At 32.5% G+C, this 27,761-nt stretch overlaps 3 protein-coding genes across 3 annotated transcripts; 2 read left to right on the top strand and 1 right to left on the bottom strand.

Annotated features, from left to right (window-relative positions):
* The first annotated feature begins 10,092 nt into the window (after positions 1–10,092).
* LOC105649697 (transcription factor bHLH35-like protein) lies at positions 10,093–11,074 on the top strand. Its single transcript, XM_012236425.4, has 3 exons — positions 10,093–10,383; positions 10,469–10,618; positions 10,704–11,074. Exons 1-3 carry the CDS (start codon positions 10,306–10,308, stop codon positions 10,980–10,982), a joined length of 507 nt encoding a protein of 168 aa, XP_012091815.2. The 5' UTR covers positions 10,093–10,305; the 3' UTR covers positions 10,983–11,074.
* A 5,840-nt stretch (positions 11,075–16,914) lies between these two features.
* LOC105649698 (putative WRKY transcription factor 65) lies at positions 16,915–18,392 on the top strand. Its single transcript, XM_012236426.4, has 3 exons — positions 16,915–17,300; positions 17,422–17,571; positions 17,656–18,392. The coding sequence occupies exons 1-3, from the start codon at positions 17,158–17,160 to the stop codon at positions 18,170–18,172; spliced, it is 810 nt and encodes a 269-aa protein (XP_012091816.1). The 5' UTR covers positions 16,915–17,157; the 3' UTR covers positions 18,173–18,392.
* Positions 18,393–21,224: 2,832 nt separating this feature from the next.
* Positions 21,225–26,887, bottom strand: RABA1D (RAB GTPase homolog A1D). Its single transcript, XM_012236427.4, has 2 exons — positions 26,501–26,887; positions 21,225–21,802 (listed from the first exon to the last, which is right to left on the bottom strand). The coding sequence occupies exons 1-2, from the start codon at positions 26,719–26,721 to the stop codon at positions 21,367–21,369; spliced, it is 657 nt and encodes a 218-aa protein (XP_012091817.1). The 5' UTR covers positions 26,722–26,887; the 3' UTR covers positions 21,225–21,366.
* Between the last annotated feature and the right edge of the window lie 874 nt (positions 26,888–27,761).

Below are 27,761 nucleotides of genomic sequence, written 5' to 3' on the forward strand. Positions count from 1 at the left end.
TAAGAGTAGTGCTTAGTAATTAATTCTATAGCTGGATGCTCAGTTTCTGGGTTTTGAATTTTTCTTTTCCATGGAAAGTTTAGTATTTTTTGGCTTTGGCTTGTTAAACATATTTTAATTTGGAACTTTCTCTAGTTTGGTATTGATTTTATCAGATTGAAACAATTATATTTTCACTTGTATTTTAATTCTTTCATTTAAAGAAAATTGTGGTAATTTTTAATATATAAGTATTGTAGAGAACTTTAAAATTTTGGTTCTTGAAAATTTTAGAGAGATAGAGGGAGAGATTGAGAGAGAGAGAGAGAGAGAGAGAAACTAATTTTTTATTCTAAAAAAAAAAAAAGTTTAAATTTTGAGACTCTTTAAAATAAAGCACCAATCATCTTGTCACGCGTATAAACATGCATCTATATTGGAAAGGCATCAATCACCTTGTCACACGTGTAATATAAATTTATGTTCGATTGATTCAATATTAAAAGTGTACTTGTTTAATAGAACTTTTTTAAAAGTATAAGATTTCATGCGATTTTCCAATAAAATTTTGCAGGTTTACTTTTGCATTTTGCCTATATATATAAACTGAAGGTAAACTGTGGATTATAACGGCATCGTACAATATAAAATTGATAATAGTGAAAGAATTAACTAGTACTACAAAGTCGTATGATTGATAGAAAAGAATCTTATGAAGGAACATTGACCCAACTCCCAGCATATGCTGCCTGCTTCTTCTTTACTCTTTATTCTTTCCCGTCAGTTGATTATTGCTGCTATATGATAATTAATTAAGGTGTATCGTTTAATGTGTACGTTTTTGTGTTTTTAAGGTGAACTTAATTACAACACATGGGTAAGTTAATAAAGTTTAAACTAGTTCTTTTTTCATGACCTACACATATACAATCTGTTATGGTCATGAAGATGTAGAACTATTAGGTCTCGATTTGTGCAGACTGGGTTTTTGAAGATCTGGAAATAAATTAGATGATATAATAAATTTGAAATGCATTAATACGACTTAAAAAAAAAAAAAAAAGAAAAGAAACATTTGAATACAATTGCTGAAGCGATGCAGAGACGAATTGGTGAGCAAATCTCCTTTGGCAGATGATCTTACTTTCTCCTGGCATGTATTAGCCTACTGCATGGATTGGAGATGATCAACATCATCTACCAAAGAAGATCAGCTCAGTAATTCATCTGCAGTACGTCAAATTTATGCAGAAATGGTAATGTCTTATCAATTTTATATATAGCTAGGTTGTATTTGTACTTCAATGCCAAAAAAAAGGCTCTATTTGTACTTTAAGTGAAATATTTCGTATACTCAGGGATTTATTCCCTTATCCTTAGGGCATCCTCGTACGAAATTTTAGATCTATCGAGGACATATCTCTAGTTAAAAATTGATAAATTTTCCCAGAATTAATATATTGGTCCACCAATGGACCAAACAATCACAATAGAGATTTTTTGAAGTACTTTATTTATCATATTTTTTAGTGAATGATAAAAAATATCTTCATTTGTTTGGTTTGATCATAAACCGAGTCTTAATAAATTATTATCAACTAAAATATGTTGTTGATTGCTTTTCACACAAAAGAAAACGAATTATTTTAATTTACAAGATATGCATTATGCTATGTATGTCTTAATTAATCAATGAATAATATATTTGAGTTCAATGAACGATTTCCCGTAAGATTAAGAGTTTATGAATTCTATAAAATTAAAAGTTCGATTTATGAAAAAGCCAATTATTGAGAGAGCCAATCACCAACCTCACAACAAAAGTTGTCTCATATTAAGAATGATATGAAGGGGTGAAATTATGTTGACACCGAGAAAAATTCTACAGAGATATATACAGTTGGAAATTTGTGGTCCTGACTTTTCAAAAAGAAAATCCCATGCGTATTACCAAAGTTGACAGTATAAAATGTGTTAATCGCCGTGTTTTAAACACTGGAATCAAATTAAACAGGTGTTTCATTTATATATGCATATAAATAATTAAACGACATCGTCATAAACAGATTTTTCTATGTTATAAACATGCGCAAGCGCGTGTATGTGCATGCAGATATATGCATGAGAATTGGCAAAAGTCGTTGAAAGGATATAAAGCCCTATCCAGTGAAGGGGGACCAAAACCCATGTTTGGGAAAGAGTTGAGAGAACTTATTGTGGAAGAAGAAGCTCTTGAGGAATGATCCGCAGGATAATTCTATCTCATTTCACCACTCGAATATCCATTGTTAATGTGCGAATCATCACTACATCAATATAAACGGTAATCCAAGTTCTTGATATTGGTCAGGGATAGGATGAAGGAGAAGACTGAAGAGTGTAATGAATATCAGTGCAATTCTCCTTTGGCAGGAATAAGTATGATATAGGCATATAATTAAGCTTGTGCATCTATGCTAGACCTGGTTACTGCCAAAGGAGAATTGCCCTGTTATTCAATTACACTCCAAATTAAAATATATTGTCCTGTAATATTGCCAGTCAATTGCTCCAGGTGAGCGTATTCTCTATTTCCTGATGCCAATATATGTCTCTATGTGTGTGTGCCCGTGCTCTTTGTTTACTTGCAGCAGCAGGCGGGAATAGGCAATGGAGATATATCCTCCTCAAGCAGAAAACTTTTCAACACTAATGCACTGAGATCCCATCATCGGAGCTATCTACCCAATGAAAAATTTATAGCATGTAATGCAGGCAAATCATAGATTGATAATTAGTGGCCTAAACTACATGTATCAGTTTGTGAGGGAATCCTAATGCATGGAAGTTTCTTTATTGTTTGATCATTCGCCCTAAGAGATATCAAGAGAGCCCAAGTTTTCCTATATTCTGAAAATTTATCAATTTCAATCTTTAATTGTATATCATGCGAATCATTACAAATCAAGAGAAATGAAGATTGAAGAACAATTTATTTGTTCACTCCTCAATGTATTACAACTTTTTTTGAGGAGTATCAGGGAAGAGAGAATCAAATTTGAATGTTAATTTGCTTAGTCGTATTAAATCTATCCATATTGCTAAATTTGTAAAAAGAATATAAAAGTTCATATAATAATAAGAGTTTATTTATCCTATTACCAATTCAATTCATCAAAATCCATATACTGAGATGATAAAGCTTCGGTTGGTGGAAATTAAAGTCAAAAGATGATATGTAACCCTAACGACGGAGGCAACGTGGTTTGCAGAGATGACATCGTTTTAATTGTTTTCCAAAGCATGCCGGATGAGAAATGTCGATACCAATAATAATCATAGGAAAGACTAAAAATTGTTGATAAAAGAAAGCATATCAAACACAAAATTTGAAGTGTGAATAAGAAGAAGAAGAAGAAGATCAAACCATATACTCATTTGTCAGATTCGGCGACTGGAGCGACATCTCGCTTTCTTCACACAATTTCATTTCATACTTCGGTCATTTGTTTACTACGGTGTTAGGATTCAGTAACATATGAACCCTAACTCGATTAGATGAGTGTTTGGAATCTGGGAAAGGGAAAGAAAGAGGAGAAGATCGAGAAGGAGAGAGAAACAGAAAATTAGATTTTTACTTTCCGATAAATTGTCTGTCAACGTTACATCGCGTTTTAACAAATCAGTATTCATACCATCCTAGCATTGCGGACGCATTAACCATAACAAACATTTACAATTACAGACAACCCGTATTACAAGAAACCCCAATTTCTTATTTCTATACAATTATACCCTTAAAAACAGTTGGTCGTTTCAATTCTCTAGCCTGTCGTTTGACTACAGGATAAGCGCTTTTCGGAAGCAACTGCTCAGTGCTCACTCAGAAACACCTTATCTAAATCAACAACTTCCTTACTGCCACTTCTTGTTAGCTTTTCACGCAGTGATCAACGACCAAAATGGCAATTTTGCCCATTGATAGAATGTTTAAATATCTGTCGTTCTCTTAATGCGATTATCATTTAAGGTTATTAGGATCATGCAGCCGCCGTTTTATGCCTGATTTAAACGACAGTAACAAACTAGCTAGTGTTTATTAATTTCTATTTAAATAAGTAAAAATAGATTTGTTATATAAAGGAGGATAAAACTTCTCTATTTCTGGGGAAAAAAAAAAAGAGAAAAAGAAAAAAAATATGGCATGTATAGCACCAAGATTGTAATAGATACACAAGCTAAATATGATTTATTGACGGAATTCAGAATTCAACCCCAACCTTGATACTTTAAAAAATGCCACAGCGAGTAATTGAAGACAGCATTTCCAGGTTGACTAGCCAAACTGCACAAGGATTGCCGGGCAAATCTCCTTTGACAGGGAACACACTATGTATAGGAGATGCACATCCTAATTAGTGGCTGCATGCCAACGGAGGTTTTGCCCTGTAATGCAACTGCACTTCATGTCATAGAGTCAAGGCCTTGAAGTTTATTATTTATGCAATCCTAGAAGAAGCATATACCATATAAAAATGCTTTCATTCATTGTGTGGCTGAAGGCTTTTCCAGCACTTCATTCCACTACTCACTTCCCTGTGCAAATAGTACTATTATACAATTACAGCAACCTTGTATAGTAATTTTTTTTTTTTTAAACCATATAGCTGTATGAAGGATTACTGCAGAATAACCTATCAAATATTCTTTAACGAGGGAGACAGAGAGTATGTTCTCCATTTCATGCGTGTCAAAAGCCGGTTCCTGAAATGATTTTTTGCGTGTAAAAAATGAAGCACTAGTTGGCATTTGAATCTGATCATGTTTGTCCCCCAAAGCAATGTGGGACACCATGTTTAGAAAATGGACAGGCCTCACCTTCTAAACATCAGCTCAAGGATAATAGGTTTACGCAACTCGTATTATATATATGTGTGTGTGTGTGTGTGTGTGTGTGTGTGTGTGTGTGTTGGTGTGTGTGCATAGCTTAAACTCAAAGAACTTATACCAATTTGAACAACAAGATCATTCCTTGATAGTGGATTTTTTTCCTGAAGTCTGAACTCACAACTAAACCCTGTTTGGGTGCTCAAAAGGGTTGGAGGAACTAATCCATTCTTACATGCTGTTCTAAACGTTAGTATTTAGTGTGGAAACGAAACAATATTGAACTGCATGAATCCAAGGTAAATGCAGAAGAATTGCTGGGCAAATCTCCTTTGGCAGAAGGCACATTTTAAGACTCGATACTTGCCTGAAAAATTGCTGCCTGCCAATGGAGGTATTTGCCCCGTAATATGCAACTGCACCAAAAGTCACACAACAGACCATGACATACCCTCTACGGATAGATTTGTCCATATTTTACCATGTCCATTGTCCAGTCCCTGGAGTATTTTATATACTCAAAAAGTAAAATACAACATCAAGTGTCAAGTGTTGGCAAGTGTCTATGCATGGTGCGATTGGTCTAGGAGAATCTCTTTAAGAGCTAGCTTTGCTTTTCGTTAATAATGAGCTCATTGTGAAGAAAAGCCAAGAAAAGGGAAAGGAAAAAGAAGAACAACTACTTTAAAATGGAAGATACCGAGCATTTTGGGAACTTGACCCCTTGCTGGCTCTCAAAAGCCAACCAAATTATGGCGTATGACTATATATATATGCAGAAACTTGATGCAGCGTTTTAGCTTTATTGCCATGCCTCCCTAAATCCAAAAAGTCTTCAAATTTCACTGTATAAATTAATGAAAATTTTTTTAAATTTTCTCTTATTAATTCTTTTAAAAATTTTGGCCACTGTTGACTACATAATATTCAGCAATATCTAAGTTGAAGAAATATTTAATTGCTTGAGTTGCTATGTTTGAAAGAAATATATGCATCTCTGTATTTCAAACTAATTACAATGTTTTTTTCTATATGAATTGTCTTTGCATTTAAAATTTTTTTTAATATATCTACAAGTATCTATATATTCTTCTCGATTTTAAACTAATCTTATTTTAAAACACGTAGTTGCTCCTTTTCATAAATACTTTTTGAATTTATTGTCTTTTCTATATTATAATGACACTATGGCTTTTGTCATCTATATTATAAATTGTTGTCACTTTTGTAATTTACTTTGGTTTCTTTATGTTGTTCAATGTTTCGATCTCATTTTAGAATAAGATATAATATCACCTTATTTTAAATGTCACTTAAATTATTTTTCTCATTTTAATTAACTGCGATTTTAAAAAATCAAAAGATATTAAGTTTTTTCTCATTTCTCATTATTATTTGTTAGTATCATCATTAAATTATTACATTTCTTCCTTCCTATTGTCTTTTTATTTTGCTTATCCCCTTCTTTTTCAATTAAATATTAAACTAGAGAATTAATAAAAGAGTAATGGAACAGAAAACGTATATGTCGAAGTGACAGTGCAGAGAAAGAATTGCCTGGCAAATCTCCTTTGGCAGATAGCACACTAAGCTTGCAACAATTTATATTAAGTGGCTGCCTGCCAATGGAGATTTTGCCCTGTAATGCAGCTGCACACCTGAACTGGCATACACTTAATTTCCATTTATACCAATTCAGAAGAAGCATATCCAATGGAACAATACTGTGTCCAGTGTCTTCTTGTCTTTCTATTCACCTTTATTCCCTGCATGACGTTGCCACTTTCATCTTCCAACAAAATATCCACATTTTATTTTTTATTTTACACTTCTTATGATCTAATAAAAAAAGAAGAGAAAGAGGATCCAAAGGATGTTCTTTATATATTAATAGATCGAACCCCAAGTTGACTGTCCAATACGCAGAAACACGGCGCTGCACGCAATCCGTGATCATGGCTTTATGCTTTTGAATCTCGAATATTATATAATCAGGTCCACAAATTTAAAAATGGAAAACTAAAAATAAGAAAAAACAAAGAATTTTTCAACAAGCAGGCTCAATCTTTATTCTGTAGAATATAACCAGCTCCAATTGCCTTAATAATCATCTCACGTCTGATAGCACTGGCCTCTTGTAGCATTGACTCTGTTGGTACCAGACCTCCAATATTGCTGGCGATTTCAGCACACGATTTGTGAAGAACAAACTCATTACATTCAACGCATTGGTAAATGGGACCAGAAATGGATTCTCGACAATGGTTGCAAAGGTTTTTATGCTTATTAGAACTAATAATATTTGGGTTTTCAATTAAGGAAAACTCGTGTGCATGTGCTTCTGTCAAAGGTCGTTTAGGAATGATTTTATCATTATTTGAAGGTTGTGATGGGTTTGATTTATTACCTTCATCTCCTTGAAGTTGGAAATCTACAATTTCTTGAAATTCTGCACCGTGGATTAGTATAGCAGGGGCAAAACCATCTACAACAAACGGTTCTGCTATGTTGATGTTGAAGTTTGGGACATTTCCAATATCATAATCGTGGGCTTGATCATCAACTTCAGTTGTGCACTTAACAATAACCAAACGAGCATTATTAGTGCCTGCTAGTTGAATCAAATGGTCAAAATGGGTATGATCAAAGACTGGAGGATTGAGTATAACTCCAAGTTTTAATCGAAGTTGCATTGATGAGATTCGAGCGATAATTTTGAAAGACAAATCATCAGAAAGTAGGGTTGAAGAAGTTTGAAGATCTGGGATGATATCTTTTTCATCAATTAGAGGATACACAAGAAATTCTGCTAATTTCTTAGCTATTTCACTCTTTTTACTGCTTGAAGGACCCTTCATTGCTATAATAATTGGCAATTTATTGCTGGTCTTTGGTGATTCCATTTACCCACTAAATCTGGTTAATCTCTATGATTCTAAGTACTATATACCATTGGTGCCTTACTAGAAAAAAACAATATTATACATCACTCAATTCTTTTTATACATTTGCAAGTGATTCTATTTGCATGGCCCTCCCTTAATATTATACATTCTTTTTTTACTTTTGCCTTCCTTTGGAAGAAAGAAAAGATTAAATTCACCAGATTGTGTACAATTTCCCTGATTTGCAGCAAAGAATTTCTCTTTTTCTATTTTTACTTTCCTAATTTTACATATCCGAGTGACTAATTATTCGAATTAAGGATTAATTCAAGCGCAATGAAGTTCTAATTTGTTGAATGGACCAACGGTTATACAACCCAAGATGTCCAAATATTTAAACCAATTAAGCCCACTTACTATGAGGCCCAAGGCCCACCTAATTTAGCTATGTATACTATTATGTGGAATCCATTGTTCCTAAATTTTTTTTTTTAAATAAAATTTTGTAAATGAGGTTTTTATTTTTGTGTGTAAATGAGGTGAGTTTGGAACAATTCATGCAATTTAATCTTTAAATGTACTTACAGTGAATTTCAATTAAAAGATTATCCCGAAATCTAAAATTTAAAATTCAGAATTCTAACACATTCAGTAATTAACCGTTTCATGCCGAAAATATTTAGAAAAACAATAAATTTTTTTGAAAGAAAAATATCAAGAAGGGGAATTGTGAAAAAAAAATATTTTCTAGGCTAAAAATGAAAAAATTAAATTATATAGGCCTTAATTATGGACTTGTTTTTTGTAATTATTCCGTATTATTTCAGTTGGCAGGTATGCAGGTGCTTCTAGCAATGAAGGGCCTGTACTAAATTGGTCATGTGAACCCCAGATTCCTACAAAGAGAAAAAGATAAAATCATAAAAAGCAAGGAGAGAAGTTCAAGAAATAGACAAGAATTTGATAGAACATAGAGAGGCACCCTCCTCAAATTGAGAAAGGGAGATGTCAAGCACAAGTAGACAAATAAAAACAGATGAGAAGATAGGCTTATAATATCATAACATTGAAATATCAAAAAATGAGGGAACAAAGAAAAGGACTTTAGGCCCCCAGTGACTGTCTCTCTCTCTCTCTCTCTCTCTCTCTCTCTCTCTATCCCTAAAAAATAATGTACCCAAAGCAGACACAAGAAACAAATTAGTAAGAGTGAACTAAGGAGGTAGCAACTCCTAAAATCCAACATGTATTGCCCCTTTTGCCTTCCGTTGCATGTACATTGTGTTACAAGCATGCCTGAGGTTTCTGTATTGTTCTATGTGCTTGGCTTCTTCTCGACAAATGGTAAATAATCACAATTTCATCCACTGTTTTTATCCAACGGTTTTGGTTTCATTAATTTACATACAATAATATATATAATTCTTCTATTGTTGTGTATTTTTTTTAATCCAAGGGTCTCATGGTTTAGAATCGGCTATTCGAGTCTTTCAATAGTAGTAATTTAGATAGGTCTTAATTGAATGCACCAATAAAATTGAAAACCGTAGTATGATTAACAGAAGTCCATGGACAAAGTAAATTAAAATTTCAAACCAAAGAGAAAAAGAAGACACAAGTGTTCAGTGAACAGGGAAAAGGAAAATGAACAGAGAAAAGGGATTGAACCTAAAAAAGGTTCAAGAAGGTAAAACAAATGAAGCAGGAGACAGATACTAGTACAAAATTAGAAAGAGAGGTGGATTTGTCTCGAGTGGAAAGGCTGTTAGTGAAGAGATGGCATAAAATATGTAGGGTAAAGGGTTTAGAGGGTGTCCACAAGTAGAAAAACAACGATAAAGAATAAAACACCAAAAGTATTTTATATTAGTCAGAGCATGTGACCTTAGGCCACTAACAATATGGGAGGAGAGGCAGTTGGCAAAGTGAAACCTAACGAGAGGCCCGTGAACTCTACTGCAATCTGCAAATGCCCGTAGCTCTCGTCGAATCGAATGCCCTTTTCCCACCTCCATTCCCATGCAATAAATTCCAAATAGGACAATTGTAATTGCAACATCATCCACTCTCATCAATGCTCTGCTTCCTCCTGTCATCGCCTTTTCTTGTTTGTGTTTATTTTTTCTGTTGGCTTTGCATGTTCTGAGATCATTTTTTGTCTCCTCGTTGGTGTCTAATAATGGAACTTCTATTTTCAAAATACTAATTTCAATTTCAAATGGATGAAGCATTGACTAGTGCAGATTCCTAATATGATTATCTTAAATCTCTTTAAGTATGTTAAATGTTACTGTTATGTCATTTCAAGCTAAAATACCGACGTAGGCTTTCTTTTTTTTAACCTTTCTTTTTTTTCCCTTTTCTTGTTACAGTTCCCACTTTCGTGTGAGACAAGAGGATAGGACTTAGAAGCTTTGGCAAATCAGAGATCCCAATACAGTACAAAATATACTTATACCCACTTGACCTCTACCATTCTCATGCTATAAAAAGCCAACAACATTCTGTCTTCTAATCTCTCACTGTAAGCATTTAATAAACAAACGGAAACAGGGTAAGAGAGAAGAAGAAGAAGATGGTGTCCAGACTGCAAAGGAAAATGGCATTGCGCAGAAAGCTTCACATTCTAAGAACCCTCACCTTCTCCAAATCTGTAATTTAATTACAATTAAAAACTCATTCTTAGTGTAGCTTCCAAGTTCTTGTGCTGAATTCTTAACTCTGTTTTCTTTGTGAAGGTGAAAAGAAGCTCTATTATTGCTGATGCTATTCTTTACATTTACAAACTCAAACTCAAGTTGGAGTCAATCAAAAGAGAACTCTTATACTTAGATGCAATCAAAAGGCAATGCTTAAGCATGGTGAAGCTGCACCTCCACTTACCCAAGGTCTGTACTCTCTTACCCCATTAATTTATTTTCATGTTTTCTACTTGGCATAACATTTGCATCTTTCACTGTCTTGTATGCACAGGTGAAAGTAGAGAAAGCTGGAAAAGGATTTATCGTAAAGGTGATTTGCGAGAAGGGAGAAGATAAGCTAGTCTCAATATTAGAAGTATTTGAAGAAATGGGTCTAACAGTCTTGCATGCAAAGGTGTCATGTAATTTGTATTTTGTCATGGAAGCCATTGTTGTAGCTGAAGAACAGACTGTTTTAGATGTGAAAAATGCTACTCAAGCTGTTCTTGAGGCTATTGAAAAGCATGTAGAGGGAACAGACACAAGCAGTGTAAAGGTTGCTGTCGTTTAATTAATGACTCCAAGTAATGTTATTGTTGTCTTGAAGAACTTTCTTGCTGTTGTTGCTTTCGTTCAAAAACGGAAACAAAGTGAAATTTGCCATTTGTTCTTCTACTCTTAGTTGAAGTTTTCTTGTATAAATTAACTACGCCCACATGTCATTCTCATCTGCAAACCATGGAGACAAGAAAATACCAAAGCAGATAAGCAACGTAAAGGGATTATTTTAATTAAATCTACAAAAATCCATTGTATTCCTGCATACCAGTATGGAAAAAGAAAAAAACCAATGGGCTTATTGAAATGAATTTTGACCTATAATACCATAGCGATTCATATGATGACATGTTTAGGACTTAGGAGCAAAAAAGACAAAACAAAGGACTACCAGAACACTATTTTTGTACCCAAAAATGAAAAGATTACGGGGAAAAGAAACATAATTTTAGGATCTTCAAGTAATAGTACATAAAATGGCAAATTTAAATTTTAGCCATAAATTTTAAGACCTAATACCACATTATTAAATACTTCCTCTGTCCCAAAATATAAGTCGTTTTTGATTTGTTATTTTGTCTCAAAATATAAATCGTTTTGTGTATTTCAAGAAGTAATAAATGATATTTTTTTAATGTTATCCTCGTTTACACAACCAATTATTAATTTTGAAATAAAGGATAATTTGATCAAATTACTCTTGAGTTTGTTATAATCTAGGAGAATTAAATGCTTCTTTAATCCTTGTGCAAAAACCTTAAACGACTTATATTCCGGAATAAATGGAGTAATAATCTATAAAGGACTTATGTTTCTTTATTACTATGCTACTGTATATTTGTTTATTATTCTCTTTGTCTCGAAATATAAGTCATTTAAGGCTTTTGCACAAGAATTAAGGAAGCAATTAATTCTCCTAGATTACAACAAACTCAAAAGTAATTTGACAAAATTATCCTTTATCTCAAAATCAACAGTAGTTTTTGATGTTTTTATTGTATTTAATGTAAACACGAGCACATTGAAAAATATCGTTTATTACTTCTTGAAATACACAAAACAACTTATATTTTAGGATAAAATAACAATAAAAAACGACTTATATTTTGAAACAGAAAGAATAGATTTTTTGTTGTAAAACTCTTGAAGCTATGGCTGTAACTTCATGGGCTTGCCTCCCTTTGATTAATAAAAATCTCAGCTTATCACAAAAAAAAAAAGGAGTTACAAGATTGAAAAACTAACTAATTAATTAGTTAGTACTAATTTTTCTTAAACGAAATCGAGGATACTATTCTTATGGATTAAGCCAAATATTTATTGGGAGCGTTTTACTACTTAATCAACTGATTCGGAGTGCGGGAGGATTTATTCTTGATTCAATGGATTAGAGATACCTATAGTTAGTATAGAAAAAGAAGTGCAGTTATAATACTAAATTAAAGATAAGCAATTAATCAGCAGGCCTTCGTGGTGGGCATATGTCTAGCATAATATATTTGCATGGGAACATTAATCAAAACAAGAAAAGTAATCGAGCCTTATTGCCGGGCTGAGCTCTCTGTGAAAAGGGAAACAGGGAAAAGAAAAGGAATGACTTGTCCATGACACTGCCAAAGACTGACCTAATTATCATAATTTGGATAAAAAATGTACTAAATATGAGTTTTTTTTAGCACTTAAGAGGGAGATTTAAATCCGGACCCATTACCGAATTGTATATACATTTACTATTAAACTACTACGCATCAAACTACTACGCATCGATGTCCTACTAAATATTAGTTGTCTTAAACTATTCCATCTCATTCTCTTAAAACATGTTTGTGGACTTGAAACTTTTGCAGTCAGTTTAATGCTTTGTTCTAATTGGGCTTGAACGTGAATTTTATCCCTAGACTTGCCTCGATTAAGGCAATATAATGAAATTTTTTTAAAAAAAATTGCAGAAATACTGCCGGTCAGTGAGTCAAAATAAAATTTTGAAATTGGATTAAATTCAAAGGACACCGATATACTACTTGAAGAGCTCATTTTATTAAATTAATATTTTTATTTCAAGTTTTCTCAATTACAAGAGTTTTTATTAATTTTATATTTCTATTCTATAGCCGGGCCTATTGGACCTTCTAGTAAAAAAAAAAAATTATGTAAAAAATACTAAAATGGTCTTAGTAAAAAAAAGACAAAAAAAAAAATCTCAAATTATGTCTTTCTAATTTAGCTAGTAAAAAGAAACTGGTAGTTGTTATTTCTTATTTTGAGTCAATTAACTCTATTTTGTTTCTTTAAAAAAAAATCTCTTTGCATAATATTTTGATAGTTTGAAAATAAATATTAGTTGTATTTTCAGAATAATTAAAATAAAATATTAAATAATTTAAAACTAAATTAGTTATTTATAATACTAAATTTTTTTATCAGTTAAAAATATCATAAAGTAAATTTTCTAGAGAAATCAACTTGTAAAATTTAAAAAAAAATTACTTGATTTTTTATCAAAATAATATAAATAAATAAATAAATAGAGAGTATGAGTTATATTAAAATCTAAATGATTTAATGATTACCAAACATATGTAATAGTATTTTAATATTTTTTCATCAATTTAATGAAATATTCTGGTCCTTCTAAGGAAGGGAATGTTTTAGTTATTTTGGATAATGGGACTATTCTATTAACAGAACAAAAACGTGTAATTACTTCATTTTTTTTTTCAGAAAAGAGTATGATTTGATGAACTAAATTGTAATTTTTGTTTTTTTGGAGATTGCATAAGTAATTCTTTTAATATATAATAAATTAATCACATTATATTTACCTTCTCAAACCTATTAAAAGCAAATCATCCATTACAAAAATTCGTAAATGAAAAAAAAAAAAAAATCTAGTTTGTTATCTAGCGCCAATCAGGCCAATAATTAACTGAACGTAAATGATTAATTAGGATTTAGGAAGTGATCCACGCATAATAAATTCACAATGAAAAATAATGTAAGTTTAACATGTCTTAATCATCTTTTCAGTCAAAAAAAAAATGTCCAAATCATCTTGACCGTCCATCATTATGGTATAACTCTATGATTGATAAGACTCATGATAAAATAAATGCACAATGAAAAACAAAATTGTTTGCGTTTGTTGTGAATTAAAGGAACTCATTCATATATATATATATATATATCACTAATAAGGAATTCTTCGTATCACTCTTGCTAAGATTTGAATTGTTTTGTACTCGCACTCAAAAAGTATATATTCTCCGGGTTTAAATGATGCATAGTTGGAAGGATAAAATTGATAACTTAAATCATTAGATTCGAGGTTTTAGGTTTGAGTCATCTTCTTTCGAAGTTCTATCATTTATAAATTTGTATTTGTATTTGAAAATGTAATTTGTTGAGCTTATGATGCAATTTACAATAATATATTTAAAATTATATTGGTGTAATCTAGTACTGAAACGTTTATAATATACATGCCAAGCAACATCAGCACTTAATATATTTGGCCAACAGAAGTTGAATATTCCTTTTTTTTTAACAATTATATTCTTTCTTTGCTCGTCATGTGTATGTCATTGATATTTTTTTTTAAAAAAAAAAAAAGACAAAATATACATCTAGAAGTTTGATTCAAATCTCAAAATTAATAGTAATAGTTAATAATTTGTGACAGTTGATTCTTGGGATGGCAATCGAGCAGGAAAATTCTCACTGCATGTAACGAAGTAATGAATCAGCATCGAGCCTACTCCAAATGGCTGCATTGTTTTTCAATCCCGTGCATATTACACTATCAGGACGACATTTCTACTACATTCCATTGGTTTTTTTTTATTAATTCTATGATAACTTATAAATATACAGAAAATATCGTGCGATTATTTTCTAAGCTCTCTTCAATTCTTATTTAGAAATTAAAATTTATTATATTCATCGGGAAAAAAATTTTAACGCAGATCGAATGGCTAACTGGGTTTTAACCTTATGGTTGGCACTTATACGGTGCATTAAAAATATTATAAAATAATAGTATATATAGTTTACATTGCGTTCCCCTAGCTAGACTTTTTGATTAAATATATAGTAACAATAATTAATTTTTATATATAAAAAATGATAACCAATAGAGCAATCGCCAATGTCTTGTTGAAAAAGTATATGTTGGCACTTAGCTAGGAGAGAGTCTCCACTTCCATATATAAATAGTGTAAAAAGGGAAGCCATGAGGAACTTCCTGTTCCTTGCAAATGCAGTTGGAAATTATATACTCTCTATATAACATAAAATATAGAGAAAAGGGCATGAAAGTAGCCGTGGTTAATGGAAGTCAGAGAAGAGAACAAAAATTTACGAGTTTGATTATTAATAATTAATTAACGAAATTAATTCAAAAGCCATCATCCGCTCATCTGCTGTGACTGTGATTTATACTTAAATTACAGTACTTCTATATAAATAATAATGGTAGTAATAGAGAAATTGTCATAGTCCCATTACTTCACGCATCACTTGATAATCTAGAATAATAATATTGAATTCTTTTGATATTTTTGATGTAACAAATTGGCCAATTGGTTTGAATTTCTTACACCCTTTTAATGAATAGGAAAGAGAAAGACAGAAACAGCAATAACTGATTTAGTCAACTATGGAAGATAGGATTCGACTTGTAATGATATCTAGAATTAATTAATCATGCCAATTTTCAAGAATTTTGGGCCATTTTTGGTTAATACTCACCTAATTAATAATTAAACTATCAAAATGTTATTATTTCATCTAAATGGTCTTTCTTTTTCTTTAATAAAAATGTCTCCATTTTTTAGGAGAATTGAATAAGCCAAAACCATATATAAATCTTTTGAGTGTAGCAAGATGTACTTATATTTTTATATTACATAATATATAGTTTATTGTTATGTGTCTTAATCGTGATATTATCATCATTATCTTCAAATAAATAATTATAACAAAGTTTAATTAATCAATAATGGTATGCGAATTTTATTTTTATATCTATATATTTATCTTTCAATCGATTTAAGGAATAGAAACCAATTTATTATATTTACCGACAAATTACTAGCTAATGCAATCATATTTACATAATGCATGATCAACAAATATGAAATTGATGTTATCTTTAAAAATATGGTATTTATGAAATTGCTGAAAATAGGTAGATAAAGAGTGAAAGGAAATTTGAATTTTCCAGTTAGATTGTAGAAATATTAATTATTCTGGTGGTTCTTGGAAATTTTCATGACTAAAACTGCTTGCATATACAATTAACAAGGCTAAATTAATTAATTAACAAAGGGATTAGGATAGGTTTGTATTATATTTGACTTTCCTTTATTAATTAATAAAGATAAATGGTTAATTATATGAAAGATGGAGTAAAGGTTGGGGAGGTATATAAGTACATATACCATTGAAAGAAGGGATCTAAAAACAAGGCCAATTTTGATGAGATCATCAACAAACAAATACACTCTACCTATCCATATAATATATAATTAAGGAAATGGACAAACCTTATTACCATATTCGATCTATTTTCTCCTTCAATGAAGCAAAAAGATCAAACCTTTATCTTCATTGAAGATAGGGCAAATATATTTTTGAATTGGAACTAGATCAATATTCTTTAATGGGGTTTATTGATTTAATTATTTATTGGGTGATGATTAAGGACAGGAAAACCCTAATTACTAAGCAAAAATAGATAAGAGAGAGAGAGGATTATTTAGACAGAATGATCTGTACTAATGATTTTATTAAGGAAAGTCCAAAATCAACGGTTTTGAAATAATCAAGAATATATAAAGGAGGAAGTCATTTTCAAATTGCAATATATTTAATAACAATTCTTAGGATTATATTCACATTAGCTTGCACGTCCTCTATAAACTAATAACAAAAGCTCATCTGTCAACATGGCGGCCAATTTTTTAAAGGACCACCCCTCTCTTTCTCCACCTTCTCCCATTTCTTCTTCTGCTTCTCAAATCACCACCAACCTAACCCTTCCCCCCTCTCTCTCTCTCTCTCTCAAATATCTCTCCTTTCTTATTCTTTTTCATCAACATCTCGCCGGCCGGCAACGGCAGTCAATTACATAGATATATACGTAGTGATCGATCAATATAAGTATTAATTGTTATCAGCTTTGGTAAATAATGGACGGCAGGTTCAACAACAGAATAATCACTGACCAAAAAGAGAACGACAATACAGAAAGTGGTCCTGATTCACCTCCTTCTTCTAGCTTGCTTAACGACATGAAGATGACTTCCACTTCTTCTTCATCTCCAAAAAGAAGGTATTGTAGTTATTTTTCTCTAAAATTCCCTCCTTTTTAGATATCATATATGGAAAAGAAAAAAGTTACCATCTTTTTGATTGGCTTTTCTTATAAATATTTTATACTTTTGATTTTTCAGCAAACGAGCAACGCAAAAAAGGGTTGTCTCAGTTTCACTCAAGGACGTAGATGGCTCGAGGCTGAAAGGCGAAACCGCACCTCCACCGCCCGATTCTTGGGCTTGGAGAAAGTACGGCCAGAAACCCATCAAGGGTTCCCCTTATCCCAGGTAATTCTCTGTCACGTCAATTCTAACACAAAATAATCAAATTATATATAGTCTGATTTTTATTTATCTATTTTTTTTATGCAGAGGATACTACAGATGTAGTAGTTCAAAGGGATGTCCGGCAAGAAAACAAGTAGAGAGAAGCCGCGTGGACCCATCAATGCTAGTGGTCACCTACTCTTGTGAACACAACCACCCTTGGCCACCACCTTCAAAGACCCACCACCACCACCATCATCATAATAACACCTCCACCAAATCCCACGTAGCCAAACCTGAAATTTCCACACCCTCCCCACCAGAGCAGGAAAATCCAGAACAAGAAGCCGAACCCGAAGAAAGGTTCACCGATCTCGGAGACGAGTCACTTGTAACTACAGATGAGTTTAGCTGGTTTGGAGAAATGGAAACCACCTCTTCTACTATCCTCGAAAGCCCCATTTTTGCGGATGAGAGGAGCACGGCAGAGGCAGAAGCGTCGATGTATTACCCGATGAGAGAAGAGGATGAATCACTGTTTGCCGATCTGGGAGAGCTGCCTGAGTGTTCGGCGGTGTTCAGGCAACACCGTGGAGTGGGCCCACAAGTCCAGATCTGCTGACACGTTTGATTGTCATGACGCGGGTTATAAAATTCAAAGGTGGGCGTATCGTGCACCACAAGATAACAAAACAGAAATTAATTTTCTTTAGTTTTTTTTTATTTCTTTTCTCTAATTTTCTACTTCTATGGTTTTACTTATTTGTTTTATTTAAGTTATGATTTTTGCCTTGATTTCAGTGTAGTAAATTAAGTGAAATAAAAAGTCCAATTCTGAAGTCTGTCGCGATCTTCTTGTAATTATTTTGCACTTGCCGTCTCAGAATTAATGGATATATATTTATTTCTTTTCTTTTCTTTTAAAAATTTTATCCATGAAAAAGAAATATTTGTTGTCTAAATAAATCATCAATCAATCAATCAAAATCGCATTTATGATTTTTAGTTGTGAACAAGGTAAGGTAAGGTAAGGTTAGTTGGTAACCCATGAACACGAAATTCCATTTCGTCCTTTTTCTCCAAAAAAAATTGTGTCCTCTTGAGCTTCTTTCTTTCACTAGTATCTTTTTATTTATTATATTTCTTGAAATTTTCCGCGACATTTTATAATTAAGATAATTATATATATAGTTGAAATGATAATGATTTTGAGATTCAATTATAGGTAAAAAATTTCTCATTCAAAAAAAAGCTATATTTCGACATGGAGTGTATCATATTCATTGAATGAATTATGTTTTATTTGTTGAATCACATTTATTATGTCATTAACTGACAGTTGTTACAGCAGAATTACACTTCTCTATGGAACAGAAGTACAGTTCGTTGATATTACAACTTTGATAGGAAAAAGTGGAGGCTTAGATATTTATATACATTGAAAACGTGTCTGTCTGAGCAGCCACAAAGCTGAGTTGCATGGAAATGTTCGTACTTGCATTTCTGTGTTTCGGGAATATCTCTTGGATTAGGAACAATAGAAACGGTAAAAAAAAAAAAAAAAACGTGTATTAATTTATTGTTGTAAATCTTTGATGTAAAGTTTATAACCCACCTTTAAAACTTGAAGTAGGGTCTATTAGTAATATTTTTGCAGAGGCTTTTGTTTTATACATATTACATAGAGAGAGCATTGCATACACATTATTAATTCCTTCTCTAGGATAATATTATTATTATATATATAACTTTGGACACGTAAATCAAGAGAGTGACTATTGGGCAAAGACAGTACTTATAAATGGGCAGTCATACTCATAGCTCACAGCTTGCAGAACAACTGATTTGGATGAGATTCAAATGATTGGCTGTCCAAAACCAAAATTTCCAAATCAACCACCAATAAGTTTTGACTTTTAGGTGAATGATTTATATATAAATATCATATTCATTAGCTGGACAATATTCCAATTTATTACTCTAAACAATTCAATTTTGTTATCTGTCGCAGGCACATGATTTCTCTCAATTTTCTATTTATATTACCTTAAGAAATGGGGAAATAAAAATAAAAAAGAATTCTTCTAAAGTAATGAGAATCCTCCTTATACAAAACAAAGAGTTGTTATGGATACTCAGATGTGGGACCTAAGTCCTTAATTTTATATATGTTGAAGATTAAAATATATACATATACACATTGAAATGTTTATTAAATTTTAATTCATTATTATAAAATATTAATGAATTAAATATTCAATTATTGGGTATTAGCTTAATAAGTTTTAAGTTATCCCTAACTAAATTAATTAATAGTTATTTAGCGAGTGAGTTGTATTATAGGCTTTTTTTTTTTTTTTTTTAAGACTTTACACGTACCGAAACAAATTTGATAAATGTGTAATCAAATTTGAAAATCTAAATTCGACCTCAGGTCATTTATAATTTATAGTTTTAAAAAAATTATTTATTTTGCAATCTCGAGCTAGATCATTAATAAGCTTTGCTTGAATGAGCTATTTTTAAACCGAACTTTAGGGAGTTGATTGGCGATTTGACTCGCTTATTCCCTGTTAATACAACATAAAAAAAATATGTTGAAATTTTATATGGTCAAAGTTTGTATAAATTTTTATTATGGATTTTTACATGTCGAACACGTGCCTGGCACAATATCACATGCAAAGTCACCGTAACGTCAGTTAATGAATGGTTGAGATCCTCTTCCTAATTAATCATCTCCTTCCTTATCCATTTACAGGCGTAGGGATCGATGTGTAATTAAAACAAAAGCCAGCTTAGCAATAGAGATTAAGAGTTAATGAAAGCAACCTACAAGCTCTAACCAATGAGTAACATGATCCATTTGATTTTAATAATGATGCTTTAGCTAAAATATTCTTAAAAACAGCTGATTTTCGTGTCTGTATCTGGGATTAGTTGAGGAATCTGTCTCTCTTTTTGATGAATACTGATTCTTTTTCTCTTCTTGAATTAATCCCCTTTCATTTTCTCATGTAAATCAAGAATTTAATTTCTGAACATCCTTTTTTTATTTCTTGTGAATTCTTGACTGTCACGATTGAGCCATACATTTTCAAAGCATAAAAATACACGTTTAGAAAACGTGGTTCAAGAATCAAGAAAATCAAGCTCACGTCTTGTAACATGAATCAAGAAAAGGTAAAGTATATATATGGTCAAACCTGCTAGCTAACAAGAACACCAAAGTTGATTTCAATAAATCTATAAAAACCAAATACTTAAAAGATGAAAATTGCAAGTATGTTAAATGCTCTGCTCGAAGACAAATATATAATTAGGCATTGTGAGAAACTTATCCGTAGTTATAAATAAGATGCTAATAGCATGTCATATCAATAAAAAAAAACTAGCAGACAGTATGGCCCACATCATCCAGACATCATCCACTGTCAACAAAATGATAAATTGCTTCAACGGAATGCGAGATAAGACAAATTTCTGAAACCCATAGGGTAATTTAATTGAATTACCTATCAATTGATGCAGAAAATGTAATTCCAAACATTACCTTAATACAACTAAATAGATAGCTTGGTGCGGATTTGGACTTTTTGAAAGCAATAGTGTAAAATACCTTGTTCCTAATTAAGCTCCCTGTCAGCTAGAAATAACAGTCGAAGGAAAAGATCTTAAATCAAAATAAAAACCAATCTCAATCTCCTACTGTTGCCATATTTCAGAAAATTTTACACAATAATGGTGTACATAAAATTAGATGCAGCGAAACAAACCAGCTCCATCCTTCGTAACAATTGAATGCAGACTAAACTCCTAGCTTGAGCAGCATCCTACTCTCTTCATAGCAGACACATCTTTACTGACATCAATTTTCTCTCCTTTGGAAGGGACAGCAGAAGCAGCATTTTCATCACCAGTTTCCATGGCCTTCTTGCTTACAATACGGTAGATCTGAGTAAGCACTTCAGCGAATGCATTGTCCACGTTTGTAGCTTCCAGAGCAGAAGTTTCCATGAAGTAGAGTGACTCTCTCTCTGCAAAGGATTTCCCATCCTCAGTTGAGACAGCCACAAGGTGGCGGAGATCTGATTTATTACCTATTAGCATGACCACAATGTTGGGGTCTGTATGATCCCTTAATTCCCTTAGCCACCTCTCCACATTTTCAAATGTTGAGTGTCGGGTGACATCATATACAAGTAGTGCACCCACGGCTCCTCGGTAGTAAGCACTAGTTATGGCACGGTACCTATACGTCAAATAAAAGGTTAGAAGGGAAGAAAAGGAAAGCTGTGATTACAAATTGTAAGTGGACGAGAAAGGCAACATGTGACCAATATAAATTGTTTACAAGTCACAGAAAGCAGAACAGCATTACACATAGAAGAACAACGTAAAATCCAATGGATATGTCGAATCAATTGCTAAACTGATTTGGCATCCAAACCCAATTTATTTACTGCACTGCATTGTGGCTGGCTCCAAAGATTCAGCTTGAGTGATGCATGCTCAAGATCCCTCTGTTAAGAAGTGAATGATAGTTTCTAGAAGATCTACATCCCACAAAAGCAGCAAATTGCTAATTTTTCATGTTAAAAAATTGATTCCTAGAAAGCATTCAAAAGACCACATATATTCATGAAATCATTCAGCAACCTTCAGTCAACCTATTCCAGGTCCACATGTCTTGTCTGGTCAGTTGAAATGATTTTGCTGAATCCTTAAACAAACAAAAGCATTGGACTTCCTAAACAGCATGATAATAGATACCAATGGCTTCTCATTATAGTAGTAGAAATCGCCTTTTGCTATTATAATTGAAAAACAAGCTTTTCCTCATTTCTGAATGTATATATCAGCAACATAATGAGCTTTTTTTTTTTTTTTTTTTTTTTTTTGCTGATAAAATAAAATAAAATAGTGAGCTTTTCACATTACATGTGATTTCAAATAACCACTGGAATTTGTAGGTTCTCACATGCACATTTTGGCCTCAAAACTGACATGTCATCAAAATGTTCCACAATAAAACTAGTAGGTCCTACCAGGAAGAATAGTAAAAATTTCACTGGAAGTGATACTGGTAAGAATAAATGACACAAAATCGAGTAACTTTGATAAAATAATCTTAAGATACCTCAAGAAATTAGAAGTTTGGTAAGTCTAAAAGGTAGGAAAAAGAAGATGCAAAACAGGAGGGAGGATTTGGGGGGTTGGGAAGGGTGCACTTTGCAGCCCTGGAATTTCAAGCGTTTATTGTCTTGGAAATATGCAAAACTAGGCAGAGCCTCAAAATTCAGAATATGTAAAATAAATATGTTTTACTGGCAACTGTATGTATATTTGCGAGATTTTCTAGGTCCCTTTTACTAACATAAATTGTTCTAGTCACCTCCATTAGCATTCATCAAATTTTTAACTTCAAAAGATCAAGAGGAAGACTCCCAACACACCTCGCTGCATCTATAGTTTAACAGATAAATACTTATAGCCTCAAATACATGAGGTGCAAAGTAACAAGAGTACTGAGTAAAATGAAAAGGTAACTACAGCCTCAAACGCAAAGATATCAAAATCCTGCACGTGCACAAATGCAAAATCACAATGAATATGACTTTCAGACAGAGCATCTAGTTCCGAAAACTAGATAATCTACATTCTACCAAAAACAGAACCTCGAAACCAGCTGAGATTTCTTTCTCATAGAACAAAAAAGGAAAAAACCTTGGGTATGAACGGTAAAACAAAGAATCTAATGATACAATGCTTTTCTTCACATTAGCAACTTAAATAAATAGCCATACTACCAACCTCAGTGTCACTTGTATCTCTTGTAAAACTTCCATAATCCATTCCATGATACCTTTTGTTGAGGTTTCATTACCACCATAAATTCACCAGCCAACTACCGACTCGATATCAATTAAACACAACTGAACAAGCACTTCTACATCTAGCTATTGGGTGCATCCTCCCTTCAAATGCATCACAAGTAAATAGCATCTCACTATACATGCAAAGCAGCAAATCACCTTTAACCTGCTAGCACTAATTTATTGTAGAAAGGCAAAAAATGCATGTTGGCCAAGAATATTTTTAAGAAAGCGTGTATGGCCAAAATCAGACACCAATTCTAAAAATTGGGGCATAAACTTCCCTACATATAATTGCAAAGCCTGTATATGGTAAAAATAAATGAAATTCACAGAAATTGTAAAGGATCAACCTAGCAATACTGGATAACATGCCATAAATTCTATTTCTATTTGAGATCATCAATGCAATGGGGTGATTTATGTGGATCATTCTTCGTAGCTCTGATAAAAGGGATAGCAAAGATGAAACACCAGAGTAGATATGGACATGGCATATCAGGTAGACTGGGAAAATGAAAAAATAGGCCCATTAATGATTGTTTGAGTAGGGTTGGCTGAAGTTTTATCATGTTCCAGAAACTCAGAATAGGCTTTAAAACAAGCTTACAGTTGTAAGAAGGCAGGATTTTGCTATGCATCCTAAAGAGCATCAATGAGTTGCTGTTGGATAGTTAGCTGTTGGAATGTGACGATGGAGCTAAAGAACCTAGGAAATCTTAAAACTAAGGCCCAAGTTTCACCTCCACGAGACTGTAATAACAAACTAGCTATAATCAAAAGACAAGGATTTTGATCACTCGTTTTTTATTTTGCATTTGAAGTGAGAGTAATGTGAACTAGGCCCTGACCACTGATAGGATAACATTGTAAGGATATGTTACTAGAAACTTTCTCATTTCTACAATATTGTCTCTTTTTCTCCTTCTCTTCTCCCTGTTTTTGTGTTTCTCTTCCCTTCCCTCATATTTTTTCTATTTTCTCTCTCCCAAACAATAGTTACACTTGGTACCTGAGGACCACTTTAAGGTTTCAGTGGGCTTCAAAAAACTTCTGAACTTCTTAGAATAAAGAAAATACCTTAATCTTGACGGGTCAAAAATTTGATTCTGAGGCAAAGGAATGTGTTATAAAAAGTGAAAGGTAAAAGGCATTCTTATAACTGTAAGTGATACACCATGAAAGTACAGTGTCTAAGCCTGTGGAATAGAAACAAAATGTTGACCAAAATTATAAAGAGAAACTTATTACTAAATATACTAATCTGATCAAATGCATATATAGTACTTAACAAGGAAAATAGTCCAAAAATCAAGTGCAGCTGCTGTAAGAGACATGCTTATCCATCAATCCCACAAATTAAACAATATCCATGATGTACAAAAGCAAGAGTCTTAATTTGCAAACTAAAAGCAAAAAATCCAAATACCTCATGCAAATAGGAAAGATCAAAGGACAGACCATAAGTTCAGGAAGGGGGTAATGTCTATGAACTAAGATTCTAACAAAAGTCAGAAGAGAAGAGCTGGCAAGAAAGAGAAAAAGGTACTAAGGACAACCTAGTCTACCTAGAAATGATGTCACTTGGCAACATGATGTGAAACAATAACAGCATTCAGAAAAGCATAACAAAGACTGTTAGCTACATCAATTGTTGCATGCAGAAAATATGCAGGGTGACATAATAGTGTATGTACATAAAACTCTATATGCTGCAAGAGGAGTTAAAACCACAGATAATGGCCGAGGATACATACACCCTGCTAAAACAAGTTGAGTTCAGAACACAGACCATAGATAGTTCACAAAAAGTTATTAAAACTCCAAACCAGAAATTATAACTGCATGTACGCTAAAAAGTGACATACAAAAAATATGTATCGTAAGATATACAAGAAATAGGCAGTTTCTCAGGAAAAAAAAAAAAAAATCATAGGGTTCTATATCATTCTCAGGCCTTCTATCTGTTACCCACCCTCCATGTTAATAAGAGGAACAAATAAAAAAAAATTCTTAAAAAGCATGAGTGCATGACCAAAAATCAATTCAGAAATCCCACTTTCAATCTGTCTAAAATCAAATCTATAACTTACATTAGCTTCTCGTGCCATCAATGTAAGGATCAAACTCAAATAAATTAATTTAGATAGTTATGATTTTGCAATACATGGTTTAGAAGTTAGGTTTATATATTGACCACACAAGTTAGCCTCTTAACCCTTCAAGCCCTATCTACAGTACAAGCAAAAGACCATCCAACTCTCTGCCACAACACCAAGAGAACCCATGATCCGAGCAAGATTGCAGCCACATAATTTAACAGAATTAACATGATGTAAATTTCACCTCCAACTAACATAAGAACGAAGAACTTATTCTTTATCATAATAAATCCTGAAACAAAATATGAAGTGCAGGAGCTATAAGAAGTCCAATCTAGCTTCTGCTTTTCATCTTCCAACCAATCTAGCTTCTGCTTTTCATCTTCCAACCGCCAACATCTAATACCAAGAATATCATAACCCAATTCAAAAACTTTCTATTTAATTCCCAACCCAATGTCAAGGTACTCATGCAACAAGCAATATAGATATGCAGGCTGTCATACAGTAGCTGCAAAATGTCAAGATCTATCAGTCTCCATCGCAAATCTAAATCCAAATCTTCACAAAACCAAGATCACTTGATATAAAAGCAAAGTAAACCTTCTTAATATGCAAATCCTAAACTCCACCACACACAAACCAAAGATATTCAGTATCCAATTTACTTCTCTGTCCCTCACTTTTCACAGCAAGCAAGCAGACCAAGACATATAAATATCCAATTAACACATGAGACCTCTTATATGTGGAAGACCCAGATCACAAAAGCAGGAAACTGTCTCAAAAACGTTTAAAATGTTCAAAAAGAGCAAACTGAAAAAAACCCAGTCGCAATTTAAAAGCTCAAAAATTTAAAGAACACTCAAAATCTCCGAAAATACACGAAGCACCCAGATCACAAAAATGAACAAAAACTTTTAAAACCCAGATCACAAAATCCACAACCAAAAGAAAGACTGTAACACAGACCTCTCTTGGCCAGCAGTGTCCCAAATCTGGGCCTTGATGACTTTGCCATCAACGTTCAAGCTGCGAGTAGCAAACTCTACTCCAATAGTGGACTTAGATTCCAAGCTAAACTCATTGCGAGTGAACCTTGAGAGCAGATTGGACTTCCCCACACCAGAATCACCGATAAGCACCACCTTAAAAAGGTAATCGTAGTCATCTTCAGCTCTATAACCAGCCATCACTTCTCCTCTTGCTTTGCTTGAAAGAAAGGAAGAGGTAACAGAGAGAAAGAGTGATTTTCTCTTGTAATTTATAAAAACACTCAAATATAAAAGCTTTTTGTGTGTTTCTTTGACCCTTTTGGCCTAGGAACGAGTTGGAAATGGGTGAGACTGCTGTCCGCTTTGCCTCTCTGTATGCCAGAGGGGAAATTTGGAGAAAGTGGGGGTGATCTTTTGAAGCCTACTTTAAATGACTGTAATACCCTTGAAAAAATATTTCTGGACTGGTGTAGCTCTTGTGAGTGAATGACTTTTAAAAAGGGTAGTTTGGTCTTTCCAGAGTTGTGTAATTAGTTCTCTACTTACGTTTATCGAAATTACTAATTACTACTAATTAATTGTCTTAATTGAAATCCACCAAAAAAATCAGAAAAATAAAAGATAAAGTTAAGGTAAAGATCCTTTGTAATAACGCCAAATTTCTATTTTATGTTGCGTGCTATTTATGTCCAATAAATTTGGGGTAACCTTGTGAAAATAAAAAATAAAAAAAGCACATGAAGAGCTTATTAGTACCTCTATTCCACAATATTTATCACATTTAGAATTTTACATTTTTTATGCAAACCATTAAAATTGTCTAAATTACAATAAATTATCGAGCAAATTGATTATATTATCCTTAATTTAATATTAACTTTCTAATAAATCAATAAATTGAAATAATAAGTATTGATCATATATAAAAGGTAAACATGAAAAAAATAAATTTATTAGTAACAAACATTTTGGAATAAACTATTTTCTCAAACATGACAAGTATTATGGAACAAAGTAGATATTTCCTTCCCAAACTATTTTATTTTAACCATTTATAGGAAAGAAGTCCTTACCAGGAATTTTGTTTCTTTTATTTTTTAAAAAATATGTATTATTTTTTGTTATTGGTGAACTCGGATTTTAGAAAATAATAATAATAATAATCTAACTTCTTCCAAAATTAGTTTACTTAAGGTATTTTCAATACAATTATGGATTCTGGCTGATATGTCTTAATA

Source organism: Jatropha curcas, chromosome 11 (genome assembly GCF_041381405.1).
Source record: "Jatropha curcas cultivar XTBG-Jc1 chromosome 11, XTBG_Jcur_1.0, whole genome shotgun sequence".
NCBI lineage: Eukaryota > Viridiplantae > Streptophyta > Magnoliopsida > Malpighiales > Euphorbiaceae > Jatropha > Jatropha curcas.

Bases quoted from the DNA above. Each gene is read 5' to 3' on its own strand.
- LOC105649697 (XM_012236425.4), top strand. From the start codon at position 10,306: ATGGTGTCCAGACTGCAAAGGAAAATGGCATTGCGCAGAAAGCTTCAC. The intron at 10,384-10,468 runs GTAATTTAATTA...TTCTTTGTGAAG, and splicing joins CCCTCACCTTCTCCAAATCT to GTGAAAAGAAGCTCTATTAT. The intron at 10,619-10,703 runs GTCTGTACTCTC...TTGTATGCACAG, and splicing joins TGCACCTCCACTTACCCAAG to GTGAAAGTAGAGAAAGCTGG.
- LOC105649698 (XM_012236426.4), top strand. From the start codon at position 17,158: ATGGACGGCAGGTTCAACAACAGAATAATCACTGACCAAAAAGAGAAC. The intron at 17,301-17,421 runs GTATTGTAGTTA...TTGATTTTTCAG, and splicing joins TCTTCATCTCCAAAAAGAAG to CAAACGAGCAACGCAAAAAA. The intron at 17,572-17,655 runs GTAATTCTCTGT...TTTTTTATGCAG, and splicing joins AAGGGTTCCCCTTATCCCAG to AGGATACTACAGATGTAGTA.
- RABA1D (XM_012236427.4), bottom strand. From the start codon at position 26,721: ATGGCTGGTTATAGAGCTGAAGATGACTACGATTACCTTTTTAAGGTG. The intron at 21,803-26,500 runs GTCTGTGTTACA...TTTGACGTATAG, and splicing joins GACACTGCTGGCCAAGAGAG to GTACCGTGCCATAACTAGTG.